The following is a 22,944-nucleotide window of genomic DNA, read 5'->3' on the forward strand; positions in this document are numbered from 1 at the left end:
TGATAGTGCAGCATGCACGCGGTACAGAAGGTCAACCCTCTGCAGGGAATTAGCTGGGGGAGGTCTAAAAAGCTGAAAAATCATGAAAAATTAGCAAAATATGAAAGGGTCAAAATCTCATAAAAACCAGTATGTAGAGAATTTTACAGGTTTTGATTAGCAATTTTCTTCAGAAATTGGTGATTGGCCTTATAAAGAGTGAATTAAAGGTATTTGTGCTGAATGGGAACTGAGGAAATTCTGGTTACAGAGTTCCGAAGACATGCATCCCTTGGCTACAATGAATTGGATAAAAAAAACCTGTCCCCTGCCACCTAAAGGGACGCACAGAACTACTCAACTACAGCCAGAAATTTAAAGTGTACACTGCGACATCTACAGCTTAAATTAGTTGTCATCCAATACTAGTCTTAGGTTTTATCAACATTCAAAACATCTATTGATTGAAAAGATCCGTGTATGTGATTATTTCTGCCTTGTTCCATATCGTCATCAATCGATCAAGGACCAAGGTTTGTAGACAATGAGTAAAGCCTTTAAAACACCATTCATTCCATACTCGGTCATTTAAAGAGTTTAAATCCCTTCACACAATAATCCTGTTGTTCTGAACAAAATGTCTCACAGAAGATGTACGTTGCGTGTAGAAAATGAATATAGAAAAGACGTCGTATTGAAGTAGAACGCATTATACACAAAATCATTAGACAGTTATTTATTCTCTAGTACCCGATGAAAATGATTTGTGGATAGTTAGAAAAAGGTAAGACAGTTTCTCATATACGTGTGGTTATAAGAAATTTCAATATAAGAATGAAAGTAATATTATAAGTATTCACAGAAGTTGTAACTATATAAAAGAAACAACCTCGGAATTAACACTGTTGAGAAGTGATTCACTATATGTTTGTATGTTGACAATGAAATGAATCACCAAACTTAATTCAATCAGTGTTGTTAAACCTCGGTATAGTTTCTCTCTCTCTCTCTCTCTCTCTCTCTCTCTCTCTCTCTCTCTATATATATATATATATATATATATATATATATATATATATATATATATATATCAGTTAGTATAATAAATATTTATATCAATGTCATGAATACATTAAATGCTTTAAGTTTTTAAAAAAGAACATAATTCAATCAGTGTGTTTAAACTTCGGTACATATAGTCTCTCTCTCTCTCTCTCTCTCTCTCTCTCTCTCTCTCTCTTTCTTTCTCTCTCTCTCTCTCTCTCTCTCTCTCTCTCTCTCTCTCTCTCTCTCTCTCTCTCTCTCTCTCTCTCTCTCTCTCTCTCTCCAGTTAGTTTAAAAAAATGTATATCAATGTAATGAATGCATTAAATTTCACTCTTAAGTTGACACTTGTTTAATCGGGACTTATTTCTACAATAGTGCTTTGTGTTTTGTAAAAGATATTTATCACAAAGATACAACAGTTTTATTGATTGCTCCTTGAAATAAAAAAAGTGGATTGGTTACAATGACTTTTAAATGCATAAAACACACATCTCCCTGTTAGAAAACAATAATCTAATGCAGACCAAATTATGAGCGCGTTTTGTTAACGATTCCTAAGGTGAAAAATTAACTGATGCACGATGCATAGAAATATTTTTTTAAAGAAAATGTTTGTTTCATAATGAAGTACTTTATTTAAATAGTAATTCGATGCATGAAATTTAAACATTGACTGCACTCAATTGTCTACTGACAATTTATGCAAGAAACATCGATGCAAAACTCAAATGAACAGTCGCATTCTTATAATTAATATCCATACTTGGGCCGAGCTGAAAATATTGCACTATTGCATCACATGGACACTCTCAAAAACATGTGGACAAGTGGCATCGAGATAAAATCTACATGTAGATATCCATGCCATCTATATAAACAAAGGTTTTTTTGGCTACTCCATGTTGAGTCAATATTGTAAAATTAAACTGGACGTTCTCTCTGCCCCCCTCTATGTCTCTGTATGTCTGTCTGTCTGCCTGTCTGTTTCTCTCTCTCTCTCTCTCTCTTATGTATGTCTATAAAACTCTGTATTTTCTCTATCCATGGCGTATCTTCAAGCAAGGCAATAAAGGTTATGATTGAGTTAATTAGGTTTTGTTAAAATAGCTCAGCAGACACACAGTCATGGTATATCTAAAAATGGGCCACCCAATGGCTGTCGGAAAATATATGCTTTAATACATAGAAAGTCCACATTGCACTATTTGATGCATGCAATAAACTAGAATGCATTAGTTTTATTGTTTCATAACATTTTGACAATTGGTCATAGCAAGTCAATGGCGTGTGCCTTTTAAAATGTGAAGCCTTTCAATTGAACATCTGAAATGTATTGTACGCCTTTATGAATTGATTTAAAAGTCGTGTACTTCGTCATGCTGTCACGTGATCTTCCAGTTCTCTAAACAACCAGTTTAACAAATCCTGTTACAAAGTCTGACAACCCATGGTATTATCGATATATTAATCTTTGGTTTAGTCAATACTCAAAAAGATCGTAGAACCAGATAAATTTGAATTACATTATACTCATTGCTGTCAAAGTTATCCATCACACAATAATTAAATGTCCTAATAATAAAGTCTGACCGACATTTACACACGGTATTTTGATGTATCATGCTTTCAACAATTGTTTATCTATTCTAAAAACATTCTTAGAGGAAATATGCTCTGTCAGACTCGGGATTAGAGATTTTCAGCTTAGTATTATAATAAAGCAAATATAAAAATAAGATATTTTTTCCAGATGTAAATTCTATTTGTTCCGTCCATTGGATTAAAGGTATTAGCACTGCGACACCATCACAAATCGATTGTCTTATTAAAGGGACCTCAACACGATTTAAGATTAACATTTTATTTTTCATTTTGTATGTTATTTCGTATAATACCGAATTTCCGGATTTTTTTTTCGCGTGTCACAAAAGTTGCGAAAATGGTGAAAATATGTATCATTATTTATATGCATAAGTCATTTTTTACGATTTTAAAAGTTTCTTATAGAAAATGATACAGGATATAATTTGAACGCATTCAATATTTTGCGATACGGAAGAGATCGCGAACAGTACCGGATATAGTTAATTGTGCATTGATTTTACAAACAAGATAAATTGATGCAATGTGTTAATAAATAGTATAACCATTATACGGTAGCACCATTTGATTGAAATGAATACCAATACTCAATACTTAAGGTTTGTTTACTGAAACGTATACCAGTACATATCTAAACAATAACAATACTCAAGCTTTGTTTACTGAAACGTATACTAGTACATATGTAAACAATAACAATACTCGAGCTTCGTTTACAATCTAGATAATTGAAAGCTCTGTATCTCGCTTGTAACTTGATACTTAACTTTCAAATTTTGACGAAGCATCTCAATCACCCATATTAACCGTTCTATGCATTAAATATAGAATGAGGGGGGAAATGGCAATAACAAACTGTCAACCATCTTAAAAATCCATAAAACGAAATACAAAGCAGAGCAACACGGATCTCTAAAAAGATAGAAGTAAGACCAGGTGCCATGAAGGAGTGAGCATCCTCTGCTGAGCGGTCACACCCGTCTTGTGCTCTTTGTCGTAATCGGGGAAACACGGAAAACTCCGCACACAAATAGGTGATTAATTATGGTCTAAAAATTAGCATGACAAATTTCAGTCAGCATGCGACCCTGTGGAAGATTGTTTATGCTTACAAAGTTGTTGTATCGACCATAAAACTTACGAATAGATGGCTTCAAACGAGAATGTTGAATGTCTTGTTTTATCAACGTGTTTGTCAATAGCTTAACTCGCCTTAGAAACTGTTTATACTACGAGCATGCTCTTGTTTATCGAATTAACCGAGAGACAAAAACACCATATGCAGGTGATGAAGGTATATTGTACATAAGTAAGGAAATTGACAAGAGAAAAAATAAAGTCGTCGCGTTTATCATAAAGTGTTGTTGTTATGTTACCATTAATATCCATTTCCAGTAAAATATCCAAATATAAAACATCAGTGGTATCTTTTATCTCAAGTCACTGTGATATATCGACTCGACGTAAGTATGGGAATAACGATTGTTAATTGATAATACGCCGTCTATGTACCTGAATGTTGAGTCGAAGGCGACAGCAAGTGGTTTATTATTTTTACGTATAAGTTTTTGATAAAATTCTGCTTCATAAGAATACAAAAAATAGGTCTGTTGACAATGGGGCAACATTGAATCTGAACTCAAGTCGTGTCTAGGCCTCTTTAATAGAGTCGGTCTGCCTGATATTTATACGCGGTGATTGTAAACATATTTACATTTACGTGTATCAAACATCTAACAAGTGTCTTTATATTCGAAACAATTAGTTTAACCAATCGTGTTACAAAGTCTGACAACACATGATAGTATCGATAAATTAATCTTTGGTTTCGTCAATGCTCAAAAAGATCGTAAACGTAGATAAATTTGATTTGTATTCTACAATTATATCCATTGCTGAAAAAGATATGGGTTTTGTAAAATCAGGATAATTAAATGCCCTCTTTTTAAAGTCTGGCTGACTTTAATACACGATAATTTGATGTATTAAAGATACACGAATTGTAAACATTCTAGTTTATTCATATTCATCTTATTAAGTCCATTAAATTTAAAGGGTGATTATTGTGACACTATCAAAAAATAATTAAATGTCCTGTTATTTAAGTCTGACCGAGTCGTAAACACGATGACATATAAATATTCGACTAACTGTCTTTTACGGTGTGACCACACACAAAGGACTTTGGCGGGCCTGGCCTTTTGTTGTTTTTCATCTGATCCTGTTGGTTCTGTATATCTATATCCGCCATATTTCGCACACAAAAATATTACAGGCACGTGGAAATTTAGGGGGGGGGGGGGCACTGATCTCTGATCTAGAGCGAGAGAACCACCCCACCCACCCACCCCCGCCCCTGTATTGGGTTCTTGATTTTAAATCTCAGTATCTCAAAATCTTAGATTTGAACACACGGAATAAAGAACAGACGATTTTGCGTCTGAAATTGAACAATTGTAATCAAATTGAGCATAAAGATGCTCTTGCAAAGTTTGATATTAAACGTAAATAGCACCTAACAAAATAAAAATGGCAAAGGAGGACTCACTCAGTTTTGTCACAAAATACAACCCTGGCAATTTTTTGTTTTAATCTAATGATATTTAATACGGACAAAATCTTATAGAACTGTTGAATTTTCTTTGGTTTTCCAATATTAATGTATTTTAAACATGCATTCTCATTCATAGAGGTTTCTGAAATTAACATTTTTTTATTAAGTAGAAAAATCAGTGGTTTGATTTTTATTTAAAGCAGCTTCTGGAATAATTTGTTAAAGTAAAATTAATACTTGTTCTGATTTGATTATCATCCTTAAAATATGAAAAATGAGTGTTAAAATATTTTACTGCTCATCATAGTTTGTTGTGTTTGTTTGTTGTTTTTTTATGGGTTTTTTTTATCAGTTCCCCTCCCCCTTTAAAAAAAACGATGCTACGTGTCTGCAAGGCAAATTGGCGAGTATTTCAAGATTAACTCCGATATTGTTTTGTTCAAATTTATGTATTTCACGTAACACTATAGATAGTAACAACAGGAATCGCACCCAGATTAAAAAAAACTATGCTTTCGCCCCCCTCCTCCCCCATCAAACATGTGATATTTTGTACGGGTATCGCCTTAACTGTTCTATGTAGCGTATAAGCAGGGGTCACATTTCTATTGGGGTCAGTTTTAAACGTCTGGGGGTCCTAGATCTACAAGTCTGGAATGACCCCTACGGTAGAAGAAGGACTCTACTGACCCTGGGTCAGTCTAAGTAAAACTTGAACCCACGGTCAATATTCTAAAGGGATCACTATTTGTCATTACAGATATATGGCTGGGGGGAGGTCTAAAAAGCTGAAAAATCATGAAAAAATAGCAAAATATGAAAGGGTCCAAAATCTCATAAAAACCAGTATGTTGAAAAGTGTACAGGTTTTGACTAGTATTTTCTTCAGAAATTAGTGATTGGCCTTATAAAGAGTGAATTAAAGGTATTTATGCTGAATGGGAACTGAGGAAGTTCTAGTTGCGGAGTTCCGAGGACACACGTCACCCGGCTACATAGCTGCAATTCTGTATCTCCCGGTCTGAAAACAAGAATTGGATGGACGACCTGGGAGCTACAGTGCCTCTCATAGTAATAATCTGCAATTTACGGTGCACAAAAAATTGCGCTAGTTTTGGACTGAATCATCTTAAGCTCATATGTAATATTACTGTGTTTGTGTAGCTATATAGTATTTATGTAATATTACTATGTTTGTGTAGCTATACTTTGTATTTTTAGGTCACCTGAGTCATTCAGGAGACCCATTGCTATTACAAGTTTTTATCGTGTGTCATTCATAGATATTATAGTACTCATCTTTTAAATGGGTATGAGAGCAGAAGTCATTGTGTAAGTCCTGGGGTAAGAACTGTAGCCAGAAGGCCTAGGTCGAGGACTGCAATCTCTTACACAAGGAACTGACAATGTAACTATTGCCCTCATCCCCATTTGATGATTGATCTGTAAAAAAGAATAACATATCATTGTGGTAATATCAGGGCTGGGATATTGTCTTATTATCTTGGGAGATATTTAAATAATCCGCCAGGATAAGGGGGATAACCAATCATATGTCATAAGCCAGTAGTTAATATAAATGACCTCATATATAATTTGGAAAGTTCTCATTTTACATATATTTGATAATAAGGTGTTAGAGGAGTTCATGTTAGTGAGACAAACAGTTAAAGTCTGTTCTCTACCTGGGTTACATACAAAACTGCATGTAGTTTATAAATTAGCTATTGTAAATAAGAGATCACTTTAAACAGTGTCACATTTCACAAAAAAGTTACAATAGGATCAGACAAAATGTAAATTTTGTGTGAGCCCTCTTTTTTTAAAACAGACATAAAATTAAGTTACGGTGATGTTGGAAAAAGGAACAAAAAACCATGAGTGCACATTTAACAGAGAGAGAGAGAGAGAGAGAGAGAGAGAGAGAGAGAGAGAGAGAGAGAGAGAGAGAGAGAGAGAGAGAGAGAGAGAGAGTGTGTGTGTTTAATGAAGAATGTCAGATATAGAGAGAGCAAAGAGTGCAATTAACATGTTGTTTAGGAAAGGGCATTAGAAGAAAAATAAGAGAAAGAGAAAGTACATATTTTGGAGAGAGAGAGAGAGAGAGAGAGAGAGAGAGAGTACAATGTAGAATGTCTTAGATATACTATAAGATATCAGAACTGAAAGAGAGGGAGTTAGTGAGAGAAATAAAGAAAGTACATATTTTGGAGAGAGAGAGAGAGAGAGAGAGAAGAGAGTAAATTGAAGAATATCAGAGATATACTAAAAAAATCAGAACTGAAAGAGTTTAATGAAGAATGTCATATATAGTGAAACAAAGAGAGCAAGAGTACATGTTGATCAGGAAGGAGAAATAGAGACAGAAAGAGAGAATCAGAAAGTACATATTTTGTAGAGAGAGATGGAGAGCATGAGAGAAAGTTAAAAAGTGAATGTTAGAGAGAGAGAGAGAAAGAGAGAGAGCATTCTTAGCAGTGAATTTATGACACAGATAGAGAAAAAAGAGGGAGGGAGAAAGTATGTGTTCCCGTTTTGCACACATTTGATAATAGGGCAAAGAACAATAGGTGTGATTTGTGTTGTGATAGCAATTATAGTCTGCTTTCAGTCAAAGATTTTACCTGGATTTTTACTTCTGTTTTATTATTCATTTATCAGCGCCATGAAACAAGAATATAGATATTTTGTTTTGTTTGAGTCTTATAAATTAGCTATCACCATTTTTTTCATTTGATGGAATAAAGATCATATTAATATTTTTAGTCTAAAATTTTCGCTCACTAATAAGAAAAATAAGGATTAAATGATTTGACTTTCATTTTGTTTTGCCCATTTACTTTAAATATAAAAGTCAATTAATTGAGGAAAAATTGTTGGTCCCAAGCCAATTGGAAGCTGATTCAGTGGATAATTATATGATAAAGGGGAAACGTACACTGACAGTCATATGGGGATACTCTGTGTCTGTTTTTAAACTTACACTGTAGCCGCGAAATATGTTAAACACGTGTTTATAATTGGTTGTTTGGTATCAGCAGAAAAAAAATTAAGAAAAGAAACAGACCTTTATCACAAAATATTTCAATCTTTGAAGTAACAGCCTTGACAGTAGATCTTATGATCAACATCCCCGTCTTAGTATTTTGCGTGTCACCTTTCTGGTTTTTCAAATCAGTAGCTCAATCAATTCCAACAAAAATAATTTAAATATTGATTCGATATATATCAAACTGAAAGATGTTGAAAACGTATGAATTAGGTCTACAATTGATAGGTTTTGTGAAAAATTATTTTCAGTTTTTGAAGCATGAAGGCCCATGCGTATAAAATTGCCTATTTATCATTAAATCATACAGTTTGTATATTTTCTTCGATTATTCAAGCCACGGCATATATGAAAAATATTTAGCAGCGTTTTCACTAGACACATTTCCTCCATTTAAAAACGTAATTCCTATTAAAGGCAGGAAGTTAAAAAAAACACTACATACACACCATTTTGCAATAATCTGTTTTGTTTAAAGAAATTAATGAATTTGTTCATGACCAAATCAATGTCCAAAATTAAATTCAAGAACATGGATGTGCTTTTATGCGAATATAAAATAAAATTAAATATCAATTGAGAGTATATATGTTTTATTTATTCAATTGTCAATTGTCCTTACAGGAAATAGACTATAGCAATTATCTCACCCGGTCAAATTCCCGTCTCGCACACATTTTTTCGATTCCTACTTTTCAAATGTGTGCAAAACGGTAACAAACCGGAGAAAGTAACCAGTGCTTAGCAGAAAATGTCAATAAGAATTTGTTATTAACTTTTAACAAAAACAAATTTTCTACTGGTTGAGTGCTTTTATTTTTTGATGATAATAGACCATTAGTTATCTATGAGTGAAAATATATTATTATTTCAAAATATAGTCTGGTTTAAATTGATATATTTCTTACAATATGATATTATATAATGATATTATATTATTTATATATCATTAAATAGTTTTGAAAGAATGTTGTTGACATAACTCTAAAACACTTTATTTTTATTTAACAGTTTGTGATTCAACGACATAGACATGGACAAAGCAAGCTCCACTTATAGAATACATAAGTGTTCTAAGTGTCCGGGGGACACAGAGTACCATTGTGTATCGTGTCCATGTGATCTGTGTCCCCAGTGTAAAGAGAACCATGTAAAAGATCTCCAAACAATAAACCATGATGTTGTGTCACACCGTGATATAATCAACTACATCCCAACACAAGAGATCTGTGTGAGACATCCTAGTCATGTTTATATAAAGTACTGTGAACCTTGTCAAGTTCCTGCCTGTAAAAAGTGCCGAAAACATAGAAAACACAAGAAGATAGATGTTAAAACAGCCCATAAAACAAAGCGACAACAATACAGAGGAACCGTTCACACCATCAGAAATGAGGCTCTCTTTTACAGACCTGTTCTCCTGCCACGAATAAAAGCTGATTTCAAAACCTGTCACACAGAATTCTCCCTCTATCTATCAGAGATGTTAACAAAGGCCCCTACTCTGAAGAATCTCATCAACAAAGTGAGAAAAGATTTAAAGTACAATGTGTTTTGTGACTTTAATTTCAAACACAGATGTTTAAAACAGATGATAGAAATGAACAGACACATTGTCAGCCTTCAGGAATATGAACTCAGATATGTACAGCCAGAATTCACATTCAGTGCACTACAATTCCTCTCATTCACAAAGACAGCCCTCCCCCAGATACATCTTACACTCCACACCAGCCACCTCTCCATGACTGAGTCACTCAACAAGGAGGATGTGATGGAGTCACTGAGTGCAATCCAAATCACAAAGAAAGGAAACCGACGCGTAGGTAACCAGTGTCTGCTGAAACTGACGTCTGGTGCTGAGTTCCATCAATCTCTCACACTGACAGGTGTTGATCGTTGTTATCACATTTCCTTTGTGACATCAGACCGGGTCTGGGTCAGTGATCATAGAAACAATCTCATCTTGACAGACACAACAGGTGTTCCTCAACATCGTGTGGAGGATTCATGTCGTGGTAATGGATTACACACGGTGAACAGTGAAAGTGAACTGATTTATATAAATAGGAATTATAACATCAACAGACTGTCAAAGGATATGAAAACAACCACCACATTTATAGAGAGAGCAGACTCTACATGGAGACCACGGTGTGTTTACTGGTCCCCGTCCACTGGGAATCTACTGGTCGGGATGTATAACAATGATACAATGACAGGCAAGGTAACCCGGTACAACCAGAGCGGACAACTCTCACACACCATACAGAACGACAACACAGGCCTGCGACTGTATAGTGAACCTATCTATATAACAGAGAACAACAATGGGGATGTTGTGGTGTCTGACTGTATTGGTTTGTCTGGTGCTGTAGTGGTGACAGAGCTTGGAGGAAGACATCGTTTCTCCTACACAAGACATCCATCAGGATCAGTACTAGAGCCGCGTGGAATCTGTACTGACGCGCTGTCACACATCCTGGTGTGTGATGATAGAACCAACACAGTCCAGATGTTAGACAGGGACGGTCAGTTCCTGTCACATCTACTGATAAGACCATCAGGGATATTCACACCACACAGCCTGAGTTATGATGTCAACACTCACCGTCTCTGGGTCGGATCACCGTCCAACAACACGGTGGTTATATACAGGTATATCACCAGACAGGACGCTCTGACAGGTAAGTCTGAGTCATTATCATTGTAAATTATATAATATGTAGTTACAAGTCAGACATATGTTGGATGTGATCTTTATCATTTGTCAATATAATGTAAGTAGATATTTATTTATAAACAAACAACATCACATACTGAGATGTAAATACATTACATGTTTGTTAGATAATTGAGGCATCATATATATGTATATGTTTCTCAGGAATAAATGGATATATTAATTAATTTGATGCTTTTATATATGTTTATAATCTATTTTTTATGATAATTGATACATTTTAACAGACAAAAATTGCCGTAACAATCATTATACAAGATGCTATGTTTGTAATAAATCTGTTCCATCTGACTGTCTGTGTCTGATGTTTGTAGATCTGAATCCAGCCACTACTGATGTGATGGAGTCACTGAGTGAAATCCCAACCACAGGGACAGAAAAACCACAGCAAGGAAACCAGTATCTGCTGAAACTAATGTCTCCCCCCGAGTTACTTCCCTCTCTCACAGTGACAGGTGTTGATCGTTGTTTACACATTTCCTGTGTGATATCAGACCGGGTCTGGGTCAGTGATGATTGGAACAATCTCATCTTGACAGACACAACAGGTGTCCCTCTACATCATGTGGAGGATTCATGTAGTAGTGATGGATTACACACAGTGAACAGTGAAAATGAACTGATTTATATAAATAGGAATTATAACATCAACAAATTGTCAAAGGATATGAAAACAACCACCACATTTATAGAGAGAGCAGACTCTACATGGGAACCACAGTGTGTGTACTGGTCCCCGTCAACTGGGGATCTACTGGTCGCAATGTCTATCGATGATACAGAGACAGGCAAGGTAACCCGGTACAACCAGAGCGGACAACTCACACAAACCATACAGAATGACAATACAGGACTAGGGCTGTATAGAAAACCTCACTTTATAACAGAGAACAACAATGGGGATGTCGTTGTGTCTGACTCTGTAGGTGCTGTAGTGGTGACAGAGCGTGGAGGAAGACATCGTTTCACCTACACAGGACATCCATCAGGATCAGTAATAGAACCATATGGAATCTGTCCTGACGCGCTGTCACACATCCTAGTGTGTGATGATAGAACCAAAACAGTACAAATGATAGACAGTGACGGTCAGTTCCTGTCACATCTACTGATAAGTCCATCAGGGATATTCACACCATACAGCCTGAGTTATGATGTCAACACTCACCGTCTCTGGGTCGGTTCTAGGTACAACAAGGTGGTTTTATACAGGTATATCACCAGACAGGACGCTCTGACAGGTAAGTCTGAGTCATTATCATTCACATGAATTAGATAAAGATAATTAAGACACACAGTCCTTGTTAATTATCAGTCAATAAGATACATGTTAGACATGTTTATCTGTGTGATTGTTTGTCAATATAAACAGCTCATTGTTACAGGGTTAGCTGTATCTATTTCATTAATTAGATGTAAAGTCAGATGTCATTGTATTTAGTTAATTAGAATAAAAGGTCATTGTAATTAATATGATAAAGGCATGTATTTGTAATTTGTTATTTTATTACAAGTTAAGTGAATTGATTTTAATAATTAGATAAATATTAAAGCATGTGTCAATGCAATCACTTTGTAGATGTAGCTCTATCATTGCATAACCTGTAAGATGTTAATTAACTAACAGCTAATTAATGCCTTGTTGTAGATGAACACACACCTCGTCCTAATGAGGACGACGTGTTCAGCTCAACACCAGCCGTATAAAGGAGATAGCTGGGATATTGACAGGTTGTAAATGCGTCTGTACAAATCTAGTCTGCTCTCAAAACCACACATGTTGTTTGTCACTTTGTTCAACATCTGCAGCTGAAATTGACCTGTGTATAATTCACATAGACTGTAATACTGACTCCTGTTTATTTCACACTTTGTGATCATCCAAACATGGCTGTCGATTGCTGAGTGTGGAATGTTATACAAATTTTACTTTGCTTAAAATGAATTATCGTAAACACCAGACAAATAATCAAATAAAGTCAATAAAAACTGGATATTAAAAAAAGAATTATTGTAAATTAAAAATTGTAATAGATCTTTATCTATTTGTACATTTATGGTTATCATACCCCCGCTCTGAAGAAGATGGGGTTACAATATACTGTTTTACAATTGTGTGTCTGTCTGTCTGTCCGTAACAACAATTTATGGTGCATTTTTCTCAGCACTTATTCATTGCTTCATTGCAGGTGTTTGTCCTTCCTGTTAAAGTTAACTTTGCTTATTTTGTTTCACATCAGAGCAGGAGTATTACTAGTGAGCATTGGCTCACATATATCTGAGTAATAACATGTTGGTTCTGATCATTAACTACATCATTCATTAGTCTATTCTGTTTCCTGTAGATGGGCCAATTTTACCTGACCACGAGGGGAGAAAATAGAACACCTTCCTTGAAATCCTTACAGAGGAAGACAGAAAACAAACATTGGCTACGTAGACCACTCACTGCAATATGACGTAATTATCTTCAAGTACGCACTGACCCGAGTCACTCATGTCACCTATTACAATTTGTCTTTATCTGTCATCGTGTGGTGTGTGTCATGCGTCTTTCCTTTACAATTTTACATGTTGAACTTCTTCTTGAAAACTACACGGCCAATTGTTACCATATTTGATGTGAAACATTGCTACAATAAGAAGAATTTAAATTAAATATAACTGGATTATCCGCTGAGTGACCCATATCTGGACTTGTTTTAAATAACGCGCCATTATTTGAACCTGTGTTCGGTGTACATGAACTATACAGTAATTACTTATTAGTTATTGTACTTTCTTATCATTTTCATTTCACATTATGTTATCTGTTTAAAGTCTGTCGTCTGTGTACATGAACTATACTGTAATTTAAAATAGTAATTTGTCATTTTACATTGATATCAATTGTTTGAACCGAGTTTTCCAAAGGAGAAATACAGTTATTGAAATGGTGAAAGGGGCACGCCGGCGGACAGCTGCGAGAAGGGTACCTCTTTTGTACTTCAAATCATTTGTACATATATAAGAGATGTGCATATAGCTTGGATGTTTTGTTGTTGAAAATTTATATTAAAAAATACCAGCTGTTGAGCTTGGTCAATTTTACGCAGAACATTGCATATAGGTTACCCCCATTGTACGGATAACTCTTCATAACTCTTCATACAGTTTTTAAGATTGGTAGTTGTTGTCTTGTAGATCAATTGTACATATATCAGAGATATAACTTGGATTTATATTTTGATTATTTATGTGTACATAAACTCTACAGTAATTAGTTTTTATACTCCCTTACATGGCTTATCAATTATATCTTAGTGTGAGTGTAGTAAATTCTCATCTGACAGTATGTTTTTAATTCTTTTGAATGCGTTTATAATACCCTGTAATTTAGTGATGGGAAAAAGATGTTACTTAAAATTGGGGCTTATATCTGATGATTTTTTTATTTTTCCTATTTGCAAAGAATACATTTTGTTTATTGATTAAACATCATATTCAAAGGGAAGTAACTCAAATTTGAGTTCTTCAATTACAAACTAATAAAGAGTTATTCCCCCTTTTGTAATATTTTTTATATAAAGTTTCATCTTAGAACTGGTTAATGACCCCTGACATGTTTTTCTCTGAAAGTTAATTGAATATCAGTAAATATAATTATAAGATTTTAAAAAATGCCCTTAATAAGAATATTATCGGTGGATTTAGCACATTTCTTTATATTGATCATGTAAATAGAAAACTCGTGTTTATGTAAATAGTTTTTGAACAATATTGCGACTAAGTTAAAGTGTACTGATTTTTTTCTTCAAAAATTTAATTTTTTCTTTGTATTTGCCCTTACCATGAAATACACAATACTTATATGCAATTGATTCTTGGTGAGTTGAAGCAAGCTATAGATAGAACTCAATAAATGTGATATTTATCATAGTTTCGTCTTTTTCCTAAGTAAGACAGTACTGTAATATTTGGAACAAAAAAGAAGAATATGATACAGTAACTTCATGTACAAGAACAAGACAATTATTCATTGGGACGAACCAAATAACTGACAAACCAATCTCCTTTTGGATTGACTATAGTTAGATGTTACTAAAGACTAGTCAACAGCAAATTACAAAATGAATTTTCCATCCAAGTACTCAAAATTGTTTCAAGAATTTAATTTTGACTGATAGGTTTAATTCGGAGTATTATTATAAAAACTGTTATTTTGATAACATATCTGTCATAAGCTGAAGATTAATCCGTAATTGTAACATGATCGTGCAATAAATTATGTTATATAAACTTCACTTAAAAAAGTTCAAACCTTAATATCTTCTTACGCCAATCTTGCACTTTGATAGATGTTCTGTTACCGCAATTGTATTAACTACACGTGACTAATGCTGCCTGACAGTAACACACAATGTATAACATTACATGTGTTATTATATAAAAAGTGCCTGTTTGGGAAGGTAACAGTTGAAATTGACACCCCGATAAAACCATTGTCTACTGTCGCGAAGCGGAGGTTGACAATGGTTTCCGAAGGGTGTCAAATTCAACTGTTACCCTTCCAAAGGTACTAATATTTCTGTTATACTTAATGTCTTCATTTTAAAGAAAATTCATTTGCTATTATGCAGAAATGACGTGAATTCTACGTCGAACCGTACGCGTATAATTTACGCACATGTAACAATTCGTTTTGTTATACTTTCATGTTAAATACTGAAATCTGATTGGTTAAGACGCAGTTAATAATATTTACTATTACCCTCAGCGTTAGCAACGCACTTGGCAACGGGTAACATTAAAAAATATTACATGCGCGAAAATTATGCGCGTACGGTTCGCTGTGGAATTCACGTTATTCCTATATAAAAGCAGTAAAATTTTCTTAAAAATTTTAAAAAAGACATTCAGTATAACAAAATAAATAGTGCCTGTTTGGGAGGATAACAGTTGAAATTGACACCCCTCGAAAACCATTGTCAACCTCCGCTTCGCGTCGGTTGACAATGGTTTTCTCGGGGTGTCAATTTCAACTGTTACCCTCCCAAACAGGCACTATTTATATAGTGTTACCCGTTGTCAGGTCTGTTGCTAATGCTGAGGGTAAAAGAACGGATTATCAACTGCATCTTGACCAAACAGAATTCAATATTTAACGTGAAAGTATAATAACACACAATGTTATATACACGTATTGAGGAACTTTGACGTTTAAACTGTTACCCGCATTATACTATTTAACCGCATATAACGTCAGACGCAGTCACGCACTTTACGCATACACTTCTACACACAATCAGGTACTTTAACATATCTACCGGTACATACAGTTAATATACTTAAACGCATCAACAGTTACAATCAATCACAAAAACAGTTGCATGCAATCATGTACTTTTACGTGTATACCTCTAGACACGATCACATACTTTAACACATATTCTGTTAAAGTCACACACGATCACACATTTTAACACAAACTCCATTACACTCAATCACATACTTTAACAAATATACCGTACTTGCAATCACACGCTTTAACACATACTCCATTACACGCAATTAGTAACTTTAACACTTATATGTTCCAAGCATCTAGGTACTGGAACATATGTATCGATTTTTTTCAATCACGCCGAACTTTAACGCATATTCTGTTAAACACAATCATGCACTGTATCACATATACCATTATACACAATCGTGCACTTTAACGCATCTACTGTTACATGAAATCACACACTTTAACACATATAATGTTACACGCAATTACACACTTTAACATATATACCGTTACATCAAATCACACGCTTTCACGCATATAATGTTACACACAAACACACGCTTTAACACAAATACTGTTACACGCAATCACGCGCTTTAACACATATACCGTTACACCCAATAGCGCGCTTTAACACATGCATATACAATTTCACGCAATTACCCACTTTAACGCATCTACCTTTAAATTTAATCACGCATACGGTTTTCCATTCACACGAACACGATATGTTGGATTGGACCAAACGATTTTCAGAATCGCCTTTTGAGCAAAAGTAATATGACACCCACTTTACTGGTAAGCAATATCCAATTAAAGATGAAGCAAAACAGAATTAAATACAGGCACACATATTGAATTTCCTCGATCATTGTGGAACGTTTTCCTGTTTCGTGCTGTTATATCATCGCACATGCGCAAACCACAGACTGCAGATCGTGCTTTGACAATATGGACTTTATAAAACGGGGGTATTTTTGTCAAACACTGATAAAAACAATGCTATAGTGTTATTTTCTTGGTTATATCACCCCTTATCTTCAATATGGCGTTGATGTATGATAGAAGAGGAAGGACCACAAACCCACTGGCTAGTCTGGTAGGAGCGCGGTAGTACTGAGCCTTTATATGCACACATTTACATTACTTACCCTTTTCGTTTGTTATTTCAATATCATTTAGAAATCTCACACGAGACTCTCTAAATCTCTCCACGTGGGCCATTTTGTTGGGCGCCAATGTAATAGAAGAGGAGGAAGGACCAGAACTAGGCTCGAACTCAAGACCCTTCAGTTTAAAACCAACTCTCTACCGACTGAGTTAAAGGGTTAACCCACTAGCTAGTGCTAGTCTATTACATTGGCACCCAACGAAGATATCACAGTTACTCAAGAATTATAATACTGTGTGGATATTCTTGTGTTATCTACATAGAGAAGATATCATAAATTACCCAAACATTATAAAACTATGGTAATAGTCTTGTGTTATCTACATAGAGAAAATATCACAATTACTCAAGCAATATAATAGATGTATGTGAAGTCAAGATACGTATAATAAAGGATAAAAGCCCTGATTTATTTAGGTTTTTATTTTCTTGAAATGATATATTACATGACGCATTTATCGAAAAAAATCACGTACACATTCGCTCCCTTTCTCCCTTAATATAAATTAGCTACATATGAATTCACCATTATTTTCTTTCTTACTACATGTACTATATAAAACCTATTACATCTCTTTCTTTCTCTCAACATATATCATTGGTATAGGTGTACATTTCTTTATTCAATCATTACATACATATAACAACTTGTTTTATAAGTATATACGTTTTCTAACAATTCATCCAAAATTAAAAAAATAAACATTTAATGAAAAACATTTAAGAATCTACATGTTTACGAATATGGAGTGCTCATAATTTATAAGCTTGTCTTATATATCTTAAATGAATTATCGTGTATATTTGATATGTGTAAAAACTTTTCAAAAATACCAACAAAAATAAGAACATAAGAAACCATTATAAAAGTTGAAATATGGTCAACACAGTCTGCTATTAAGTTTCACGATATATCTTAATTTTAATTACCAGGTACATTTATTAATCATCACCAACTGTCAGTATATCAATATAATCAAGGAGACAATATGTCCAAATTACAATTATATGTGCTATAAAGATAGATTTTATATTAAACAGGACTGTTGGCATTTACTTCTCTGGTTAATTAACTATTCGAGATATTGCACAGTTCCCTGTATAACATAGGGCCGTTTATATTACAATGCATTATATCCTCATATTAGGGATTCTTTTATCTATTTATTATTCTACTACAGTTATTGCAGAGATCATAGAGATGCCGCGGACATTATTCTTCATTCTACTACAGTTATTGCCGAGATCAAAGAGATGCCGCCGACATTATTCTCCAATATACCACGAACGTCATCAGTAAATTATCAGATCAGAAATACCTATTTATCTCGCACTGGTCATGAAAGTACAACTTCAAACCGTAACCATTTTTAAAACCATGTTAGTTCCAGTCAAAACGATGTGTATTTCCTCAAATGTTTTATTTTAAGGGATCAATGCGGCTGTTCCTAAGACCTCCCTACCACATTTTCACTGCGTGTTTTTACATAAAATATATCACGTTTGTAGTAATGATCGTATTAAATTGCCTTTAGAATATTAAGAACATGATTCAAAGATATTTTACAAATAAATGAAAAGTATTAAAAATTCAAAGAAAAATTATGTCGTCTGCATGTGATTCCTTTGATCGATACACATGTAAACATTACTAACAAAACCGTTGGGGTTACACGGAACAGCCGTGACCTAGATCGTCTCTCTATAGGAGAAAGGATCTGTAGAAATGCTGGGTTGTTAGTAGAATAGAAATAAAGTTCTTGTTTTCGTGAATGTTGCAGGATAGCCTCGGTCTCGAAATGTTGTTTGAAATATAAAAGCATCGGCTTTTGTATTACAAAACAACATTTCTCGACCTCGGATGTTATTCTGCAAAATTCACGAAAACTCGTACTTATTTTCTTAAATATACCACGAACGTCATCCAAAAATTATTACGGGCCGCCAGAAGGCGGTCCGTTATTTGATATACATTTATTTAATGTAACTGCGTTTCTGCGGGACAGTTTTTTTTATATCATGCTTATTCAATGAATTTAAAAAAAAAATTTACAAATGAGTTTTATTCCTTTTAAAAAATGATACATAATTTTGTTTTACTTGTAAATGCAGAGTAGGTCATAGATTGTCGTGTTAGACGCGTTTTTATTGAGACTATAATCTATTCAGAAAATATCGGAGTTTTCTATTCTTTTTAAAACAATGTATCGGGGTCGGTATATAGGACACACCAAAGACCTGAACAATAAAGACCTGAATGACATGAACTATTATATAAATAATATATTTGATTTTCTATGTTCTGCGTTAAATAAAATGAATTTTGTGTTTATTTCATATTTTCATGTGAAATGTGGTCGAAAAATATCATGAAATGACATTCCTATCAATTATTTACACACAAATACGAACGACCTGAAAATTTAAAATGACCTGCAAATACTAACTGACTCCATTTATTTTTAAAACTTTTGAGAACCACGTGCAATTAAATAACCATGATTATCTTCATAAAGTGAAGTGTATATTAGATTTGTAATTCCGTTTAGGAAAAAAAATATCCGGCTTATTTTTTTTTTACCTTTTTAAATTGTGTACTTCCTATCGGATGAGCATCATCTTACATATGTACCTTTAAAATAATCCATTTCTTATTTATTATGTGGTCCCTTGAAATCATATAGACTAATGCATTTAGTTTTAATTCAGTACAATGCAACCAAAAATAAAAATGATTTGAAATATATAATCTCCAAGATAATAATGATGAGCTGAACTTTGTATTTGAATGAGGTACAACATTCATTAATGTAATTATTAGGAAAATGTAAATTTTCAAAACTTTATATTAGAATTAACCATCAAGATTAGTACAGCCAACTCATTATGTTCTGTTTAAACACGTACCAAACTCGAGTAGATGATGAGCGTATTACTTAAAAATTCGCTTTTTATAAAAATATATATATATCATTATTTTTCACTTAACATCCTATTTTATTTTATTAAGTTCATAGACTTAAGAATTTTTAACTTTATAAAAAATACCAATAAAGCACAAGAAAAATATCCTTCAATGCAATAGAAGAGTATCATCTTTTGATAAAAATAAAATTTTTGAAATTTTTTATACACTTACAAATATAATTAAATGAACCTGGATAACAAATTAAAAAAATAAATTTACAACAACAAAAACTCGCTGACTTTTCCATAAGTTTGTGCAACTCGGAACTGTGTGCCTGAGCGTAGTATTTCTTTACATAAAAATTTTCACAATCTATTTAATACACCATCAATCTCGTTCTATAGGTCATTATGAAAAAGTTAGGGCAGAGCCTTATCCGCTTCAAAGACATAACATTTCCAAAGACTATTGTACAGACATTGCGTTTTGATGAGAAAAAACATCATGGAATTGAGAAGTCCTTTTTCAAGATAAGGAGAGTGTTTTTCAGCCTAAAGGTATGTTGATACAGGAAGTGATAGTGTGCAGACCATTTGTGCCCCCCCCACCCCAACTTACAGTTTACTAGGAACGTGAATTGAACACAGATAGTGATCGTGTAAAAACCATTTTTGTGTTTCTTTTTCAGACTTTTTCAGACTAACACTAGGAACCTAAATTGAACACTATATATGACACTATATATGATTGTTCCGCTTTGATCTGATATGTTTTATCATGAATAAATATTACTCGCACACAATATGTTTGCTTTGAGCTCGATACAAAACAATTTACAAAATGTTAAAACAAAGCTGTCTGAATTATATTGAAAAAAATCAATCTGTCACCTCGTTAGTTTGTTTTTTTTTTTTGTTTTTTTTTTCTTTAACAATTTTCGAAGTTTTATTAGGTACATTGTTTTTCAATTAAAACTCGGGGGTTTATCGACTTGTGACGTCGTGAAACACGACATAAGTGATTTGTTTCTTTCAGATTATGGTATGCTTACAAACATTGGTCTAAATAATATACATACAATATCCATTCATCTACATACAGATTAAATCCTTCTCCCTTACTATCAGTTTACCGTGGTGTATCTGTATGGTGTATCTGTAGACATTCTTCTAGATACAGATTAAACCCTTCTTGCTTACTATCAGTATAATGTATCTGTGTACACTTGTGTTGTGTGGTCAACACATAAAAGGAAGATACGTGTCCTCCGATGTTTCTCGTTAATTTTTAATGTGTGAAAACTAGTTATGTAATCTTATCAACTATAATAAAGTATTTAATATATTCACATGATTACAAAATTAATGTTCATTTATTCTATAAAAAAGTACATATAGTAAAAATAATATAAAAACACGTTCAACCATCCAAAACATCCATAATGCGAAATACAAGTTTAAAGCAAAGCAACACGGACATCTAAAAAGATGGAGGTGGGACCAAGTCGCACCCGCCTTGTGCTCATTGTCAAGATTATAAAAAAAACTAGAGCAAAGCTCGTTGCAAAGCAACGAGTGGGTCTTCCGTTAATGTCAAGAGAAAAGCTAGAAGTATCTGTAAGAAGCAGAGTTCTTAAGCCAAGAACAAGAGTAACTAAAACAATTTAGTATAAAATCGAATAATTCTTGGTACGACTGAACAAAAACTTTTTCGATTTCAAGAATATCTTAACAAAATAAACCCGAATGTGTTCATGTACGACTTGACACGATTATTTTTGGTACGAATTAATTTTTCATTTAACTTTACGCTTTTTTTAAAATCAAGAACGCAGAATCAAAATTTCCGGAAAAATCAAATTTTAAACCCGAACTTCTCTGTAGTGCATGGTCCGATTTGAAAACGAATTTCAGTGTTAGATTAAGCTTACAAAGTTCTTTGTTTTTGCTAAATGAAAAATACAAATTATCGCTTAGAAAAAAGTTATCATAAAAAGACTTACTAGCCCTTTTAGCCCCTAATTTTAGGGGCCAGCCCTTTTTTCTTTATATCAAATAAAGGTCTCGCAAATGTAAACATATTTTGTTCACATGTATTCACGAATTGTTAAACGTTTTCGAAATATCTGAACAGCTATGTTTTAGGGGCCGACCCTTTAACTCCTTATCGGGGCGACCAACAAAATTTTTTTAGTTGCCATATTGTTAAGAACATTATTCTTAACATTTTGTGTTCTACATTGCTTTTAAAAATATTTCTCCCTTTTCAGATATTAATAGTCAAAGTTTTGAACTTCTGGCCCCTTGAAACCCCTAATTACGTAATATATGACTTTGCTATGGTACTGTAAAGATAAACAGCTGTACAGTGAACATTTTTGCTTCTATAATTAATAACAAATTTTTGTTCAGTAAAGAGTTATTGTAAGACGATTTTAGAGCCCTCTTGGCCCCTAATTTGAGGAACCAGCCCCTTTTTCTTGATATCAAATTAAAGGTCTTGCAAATATAAACATATTTTGTTCACCAAGTGTTCACAAAGAGTTAACCGTTCTCGAGATATCTGTACAAATGTGTTTAAGGGGCCGACCCTTAAACTCCTTAATGGGGCCATCAACAA

The 22,944-nt window shown here is 33.7% G+C and overlaps 2 protein-coding genes across 10 annotated transcripts in view; one reads left to right on the plus strand and one right to left on the minus strand.

The window, feature by feature from the left end:
* LOC117687479 (uncharacterized) overlaps positions 1 to 14,610 on the plus strand; it is a 307,604-nt gene extending 292,994 nt beyond the window's left edge. For 7 of the 9 annotated variants that reach the window (XM_066075637.1, XM_066075641.1, XM_066075626.1 and 4 more), the window contains 3 exons: positions 11,289 to 12,215; positions 12,623 to 12,705; positions 13,320 to 13,675. In XM_066075637.1, the coding sequence (XP_065931709.1) occupies positions 11,289 to 12,215; positions 12,623 to 12,681 (986 nt within the window). In that variant the 3' untranslated portion in view covers positions 12,682 to 12,705; positions 13,320 to 13,675. Of the gene's footprint in view, positions 1 to 568; positions 764 to 9,242; positions 10,919 to 11,288; positions 12,216 to 12,622; positions 12,706 to 13,319; positions 13,676 to 14,143 lie in introns of those variants that run through there. The other 2 variants (XM_066075678.1, XR_010710888.1) reach the window with 2 other exon arrangements.
* LOC109618161 (uncharacterized) overlaps positions 1 to 22,944 on the minus strand; it is a 451,180-nt gene that overhangs the window by 160,269 nt on the left and 267,967 nt on the right. The window lies entirely within an intron of this gene.

Source organism: Magallana gigas, chromosome 1 (assembly GCF_963853765.1).
Source record: "Magallana gigas chromosome 1, xbMagGiga1.1, whole genome shotgun sequence".
Lineage (NCBI taxonomy): Eukaryota > Metazoa > Mollusca > Bivalvia > Ostreida > Ostreidae > Magallana > Magallana gigas.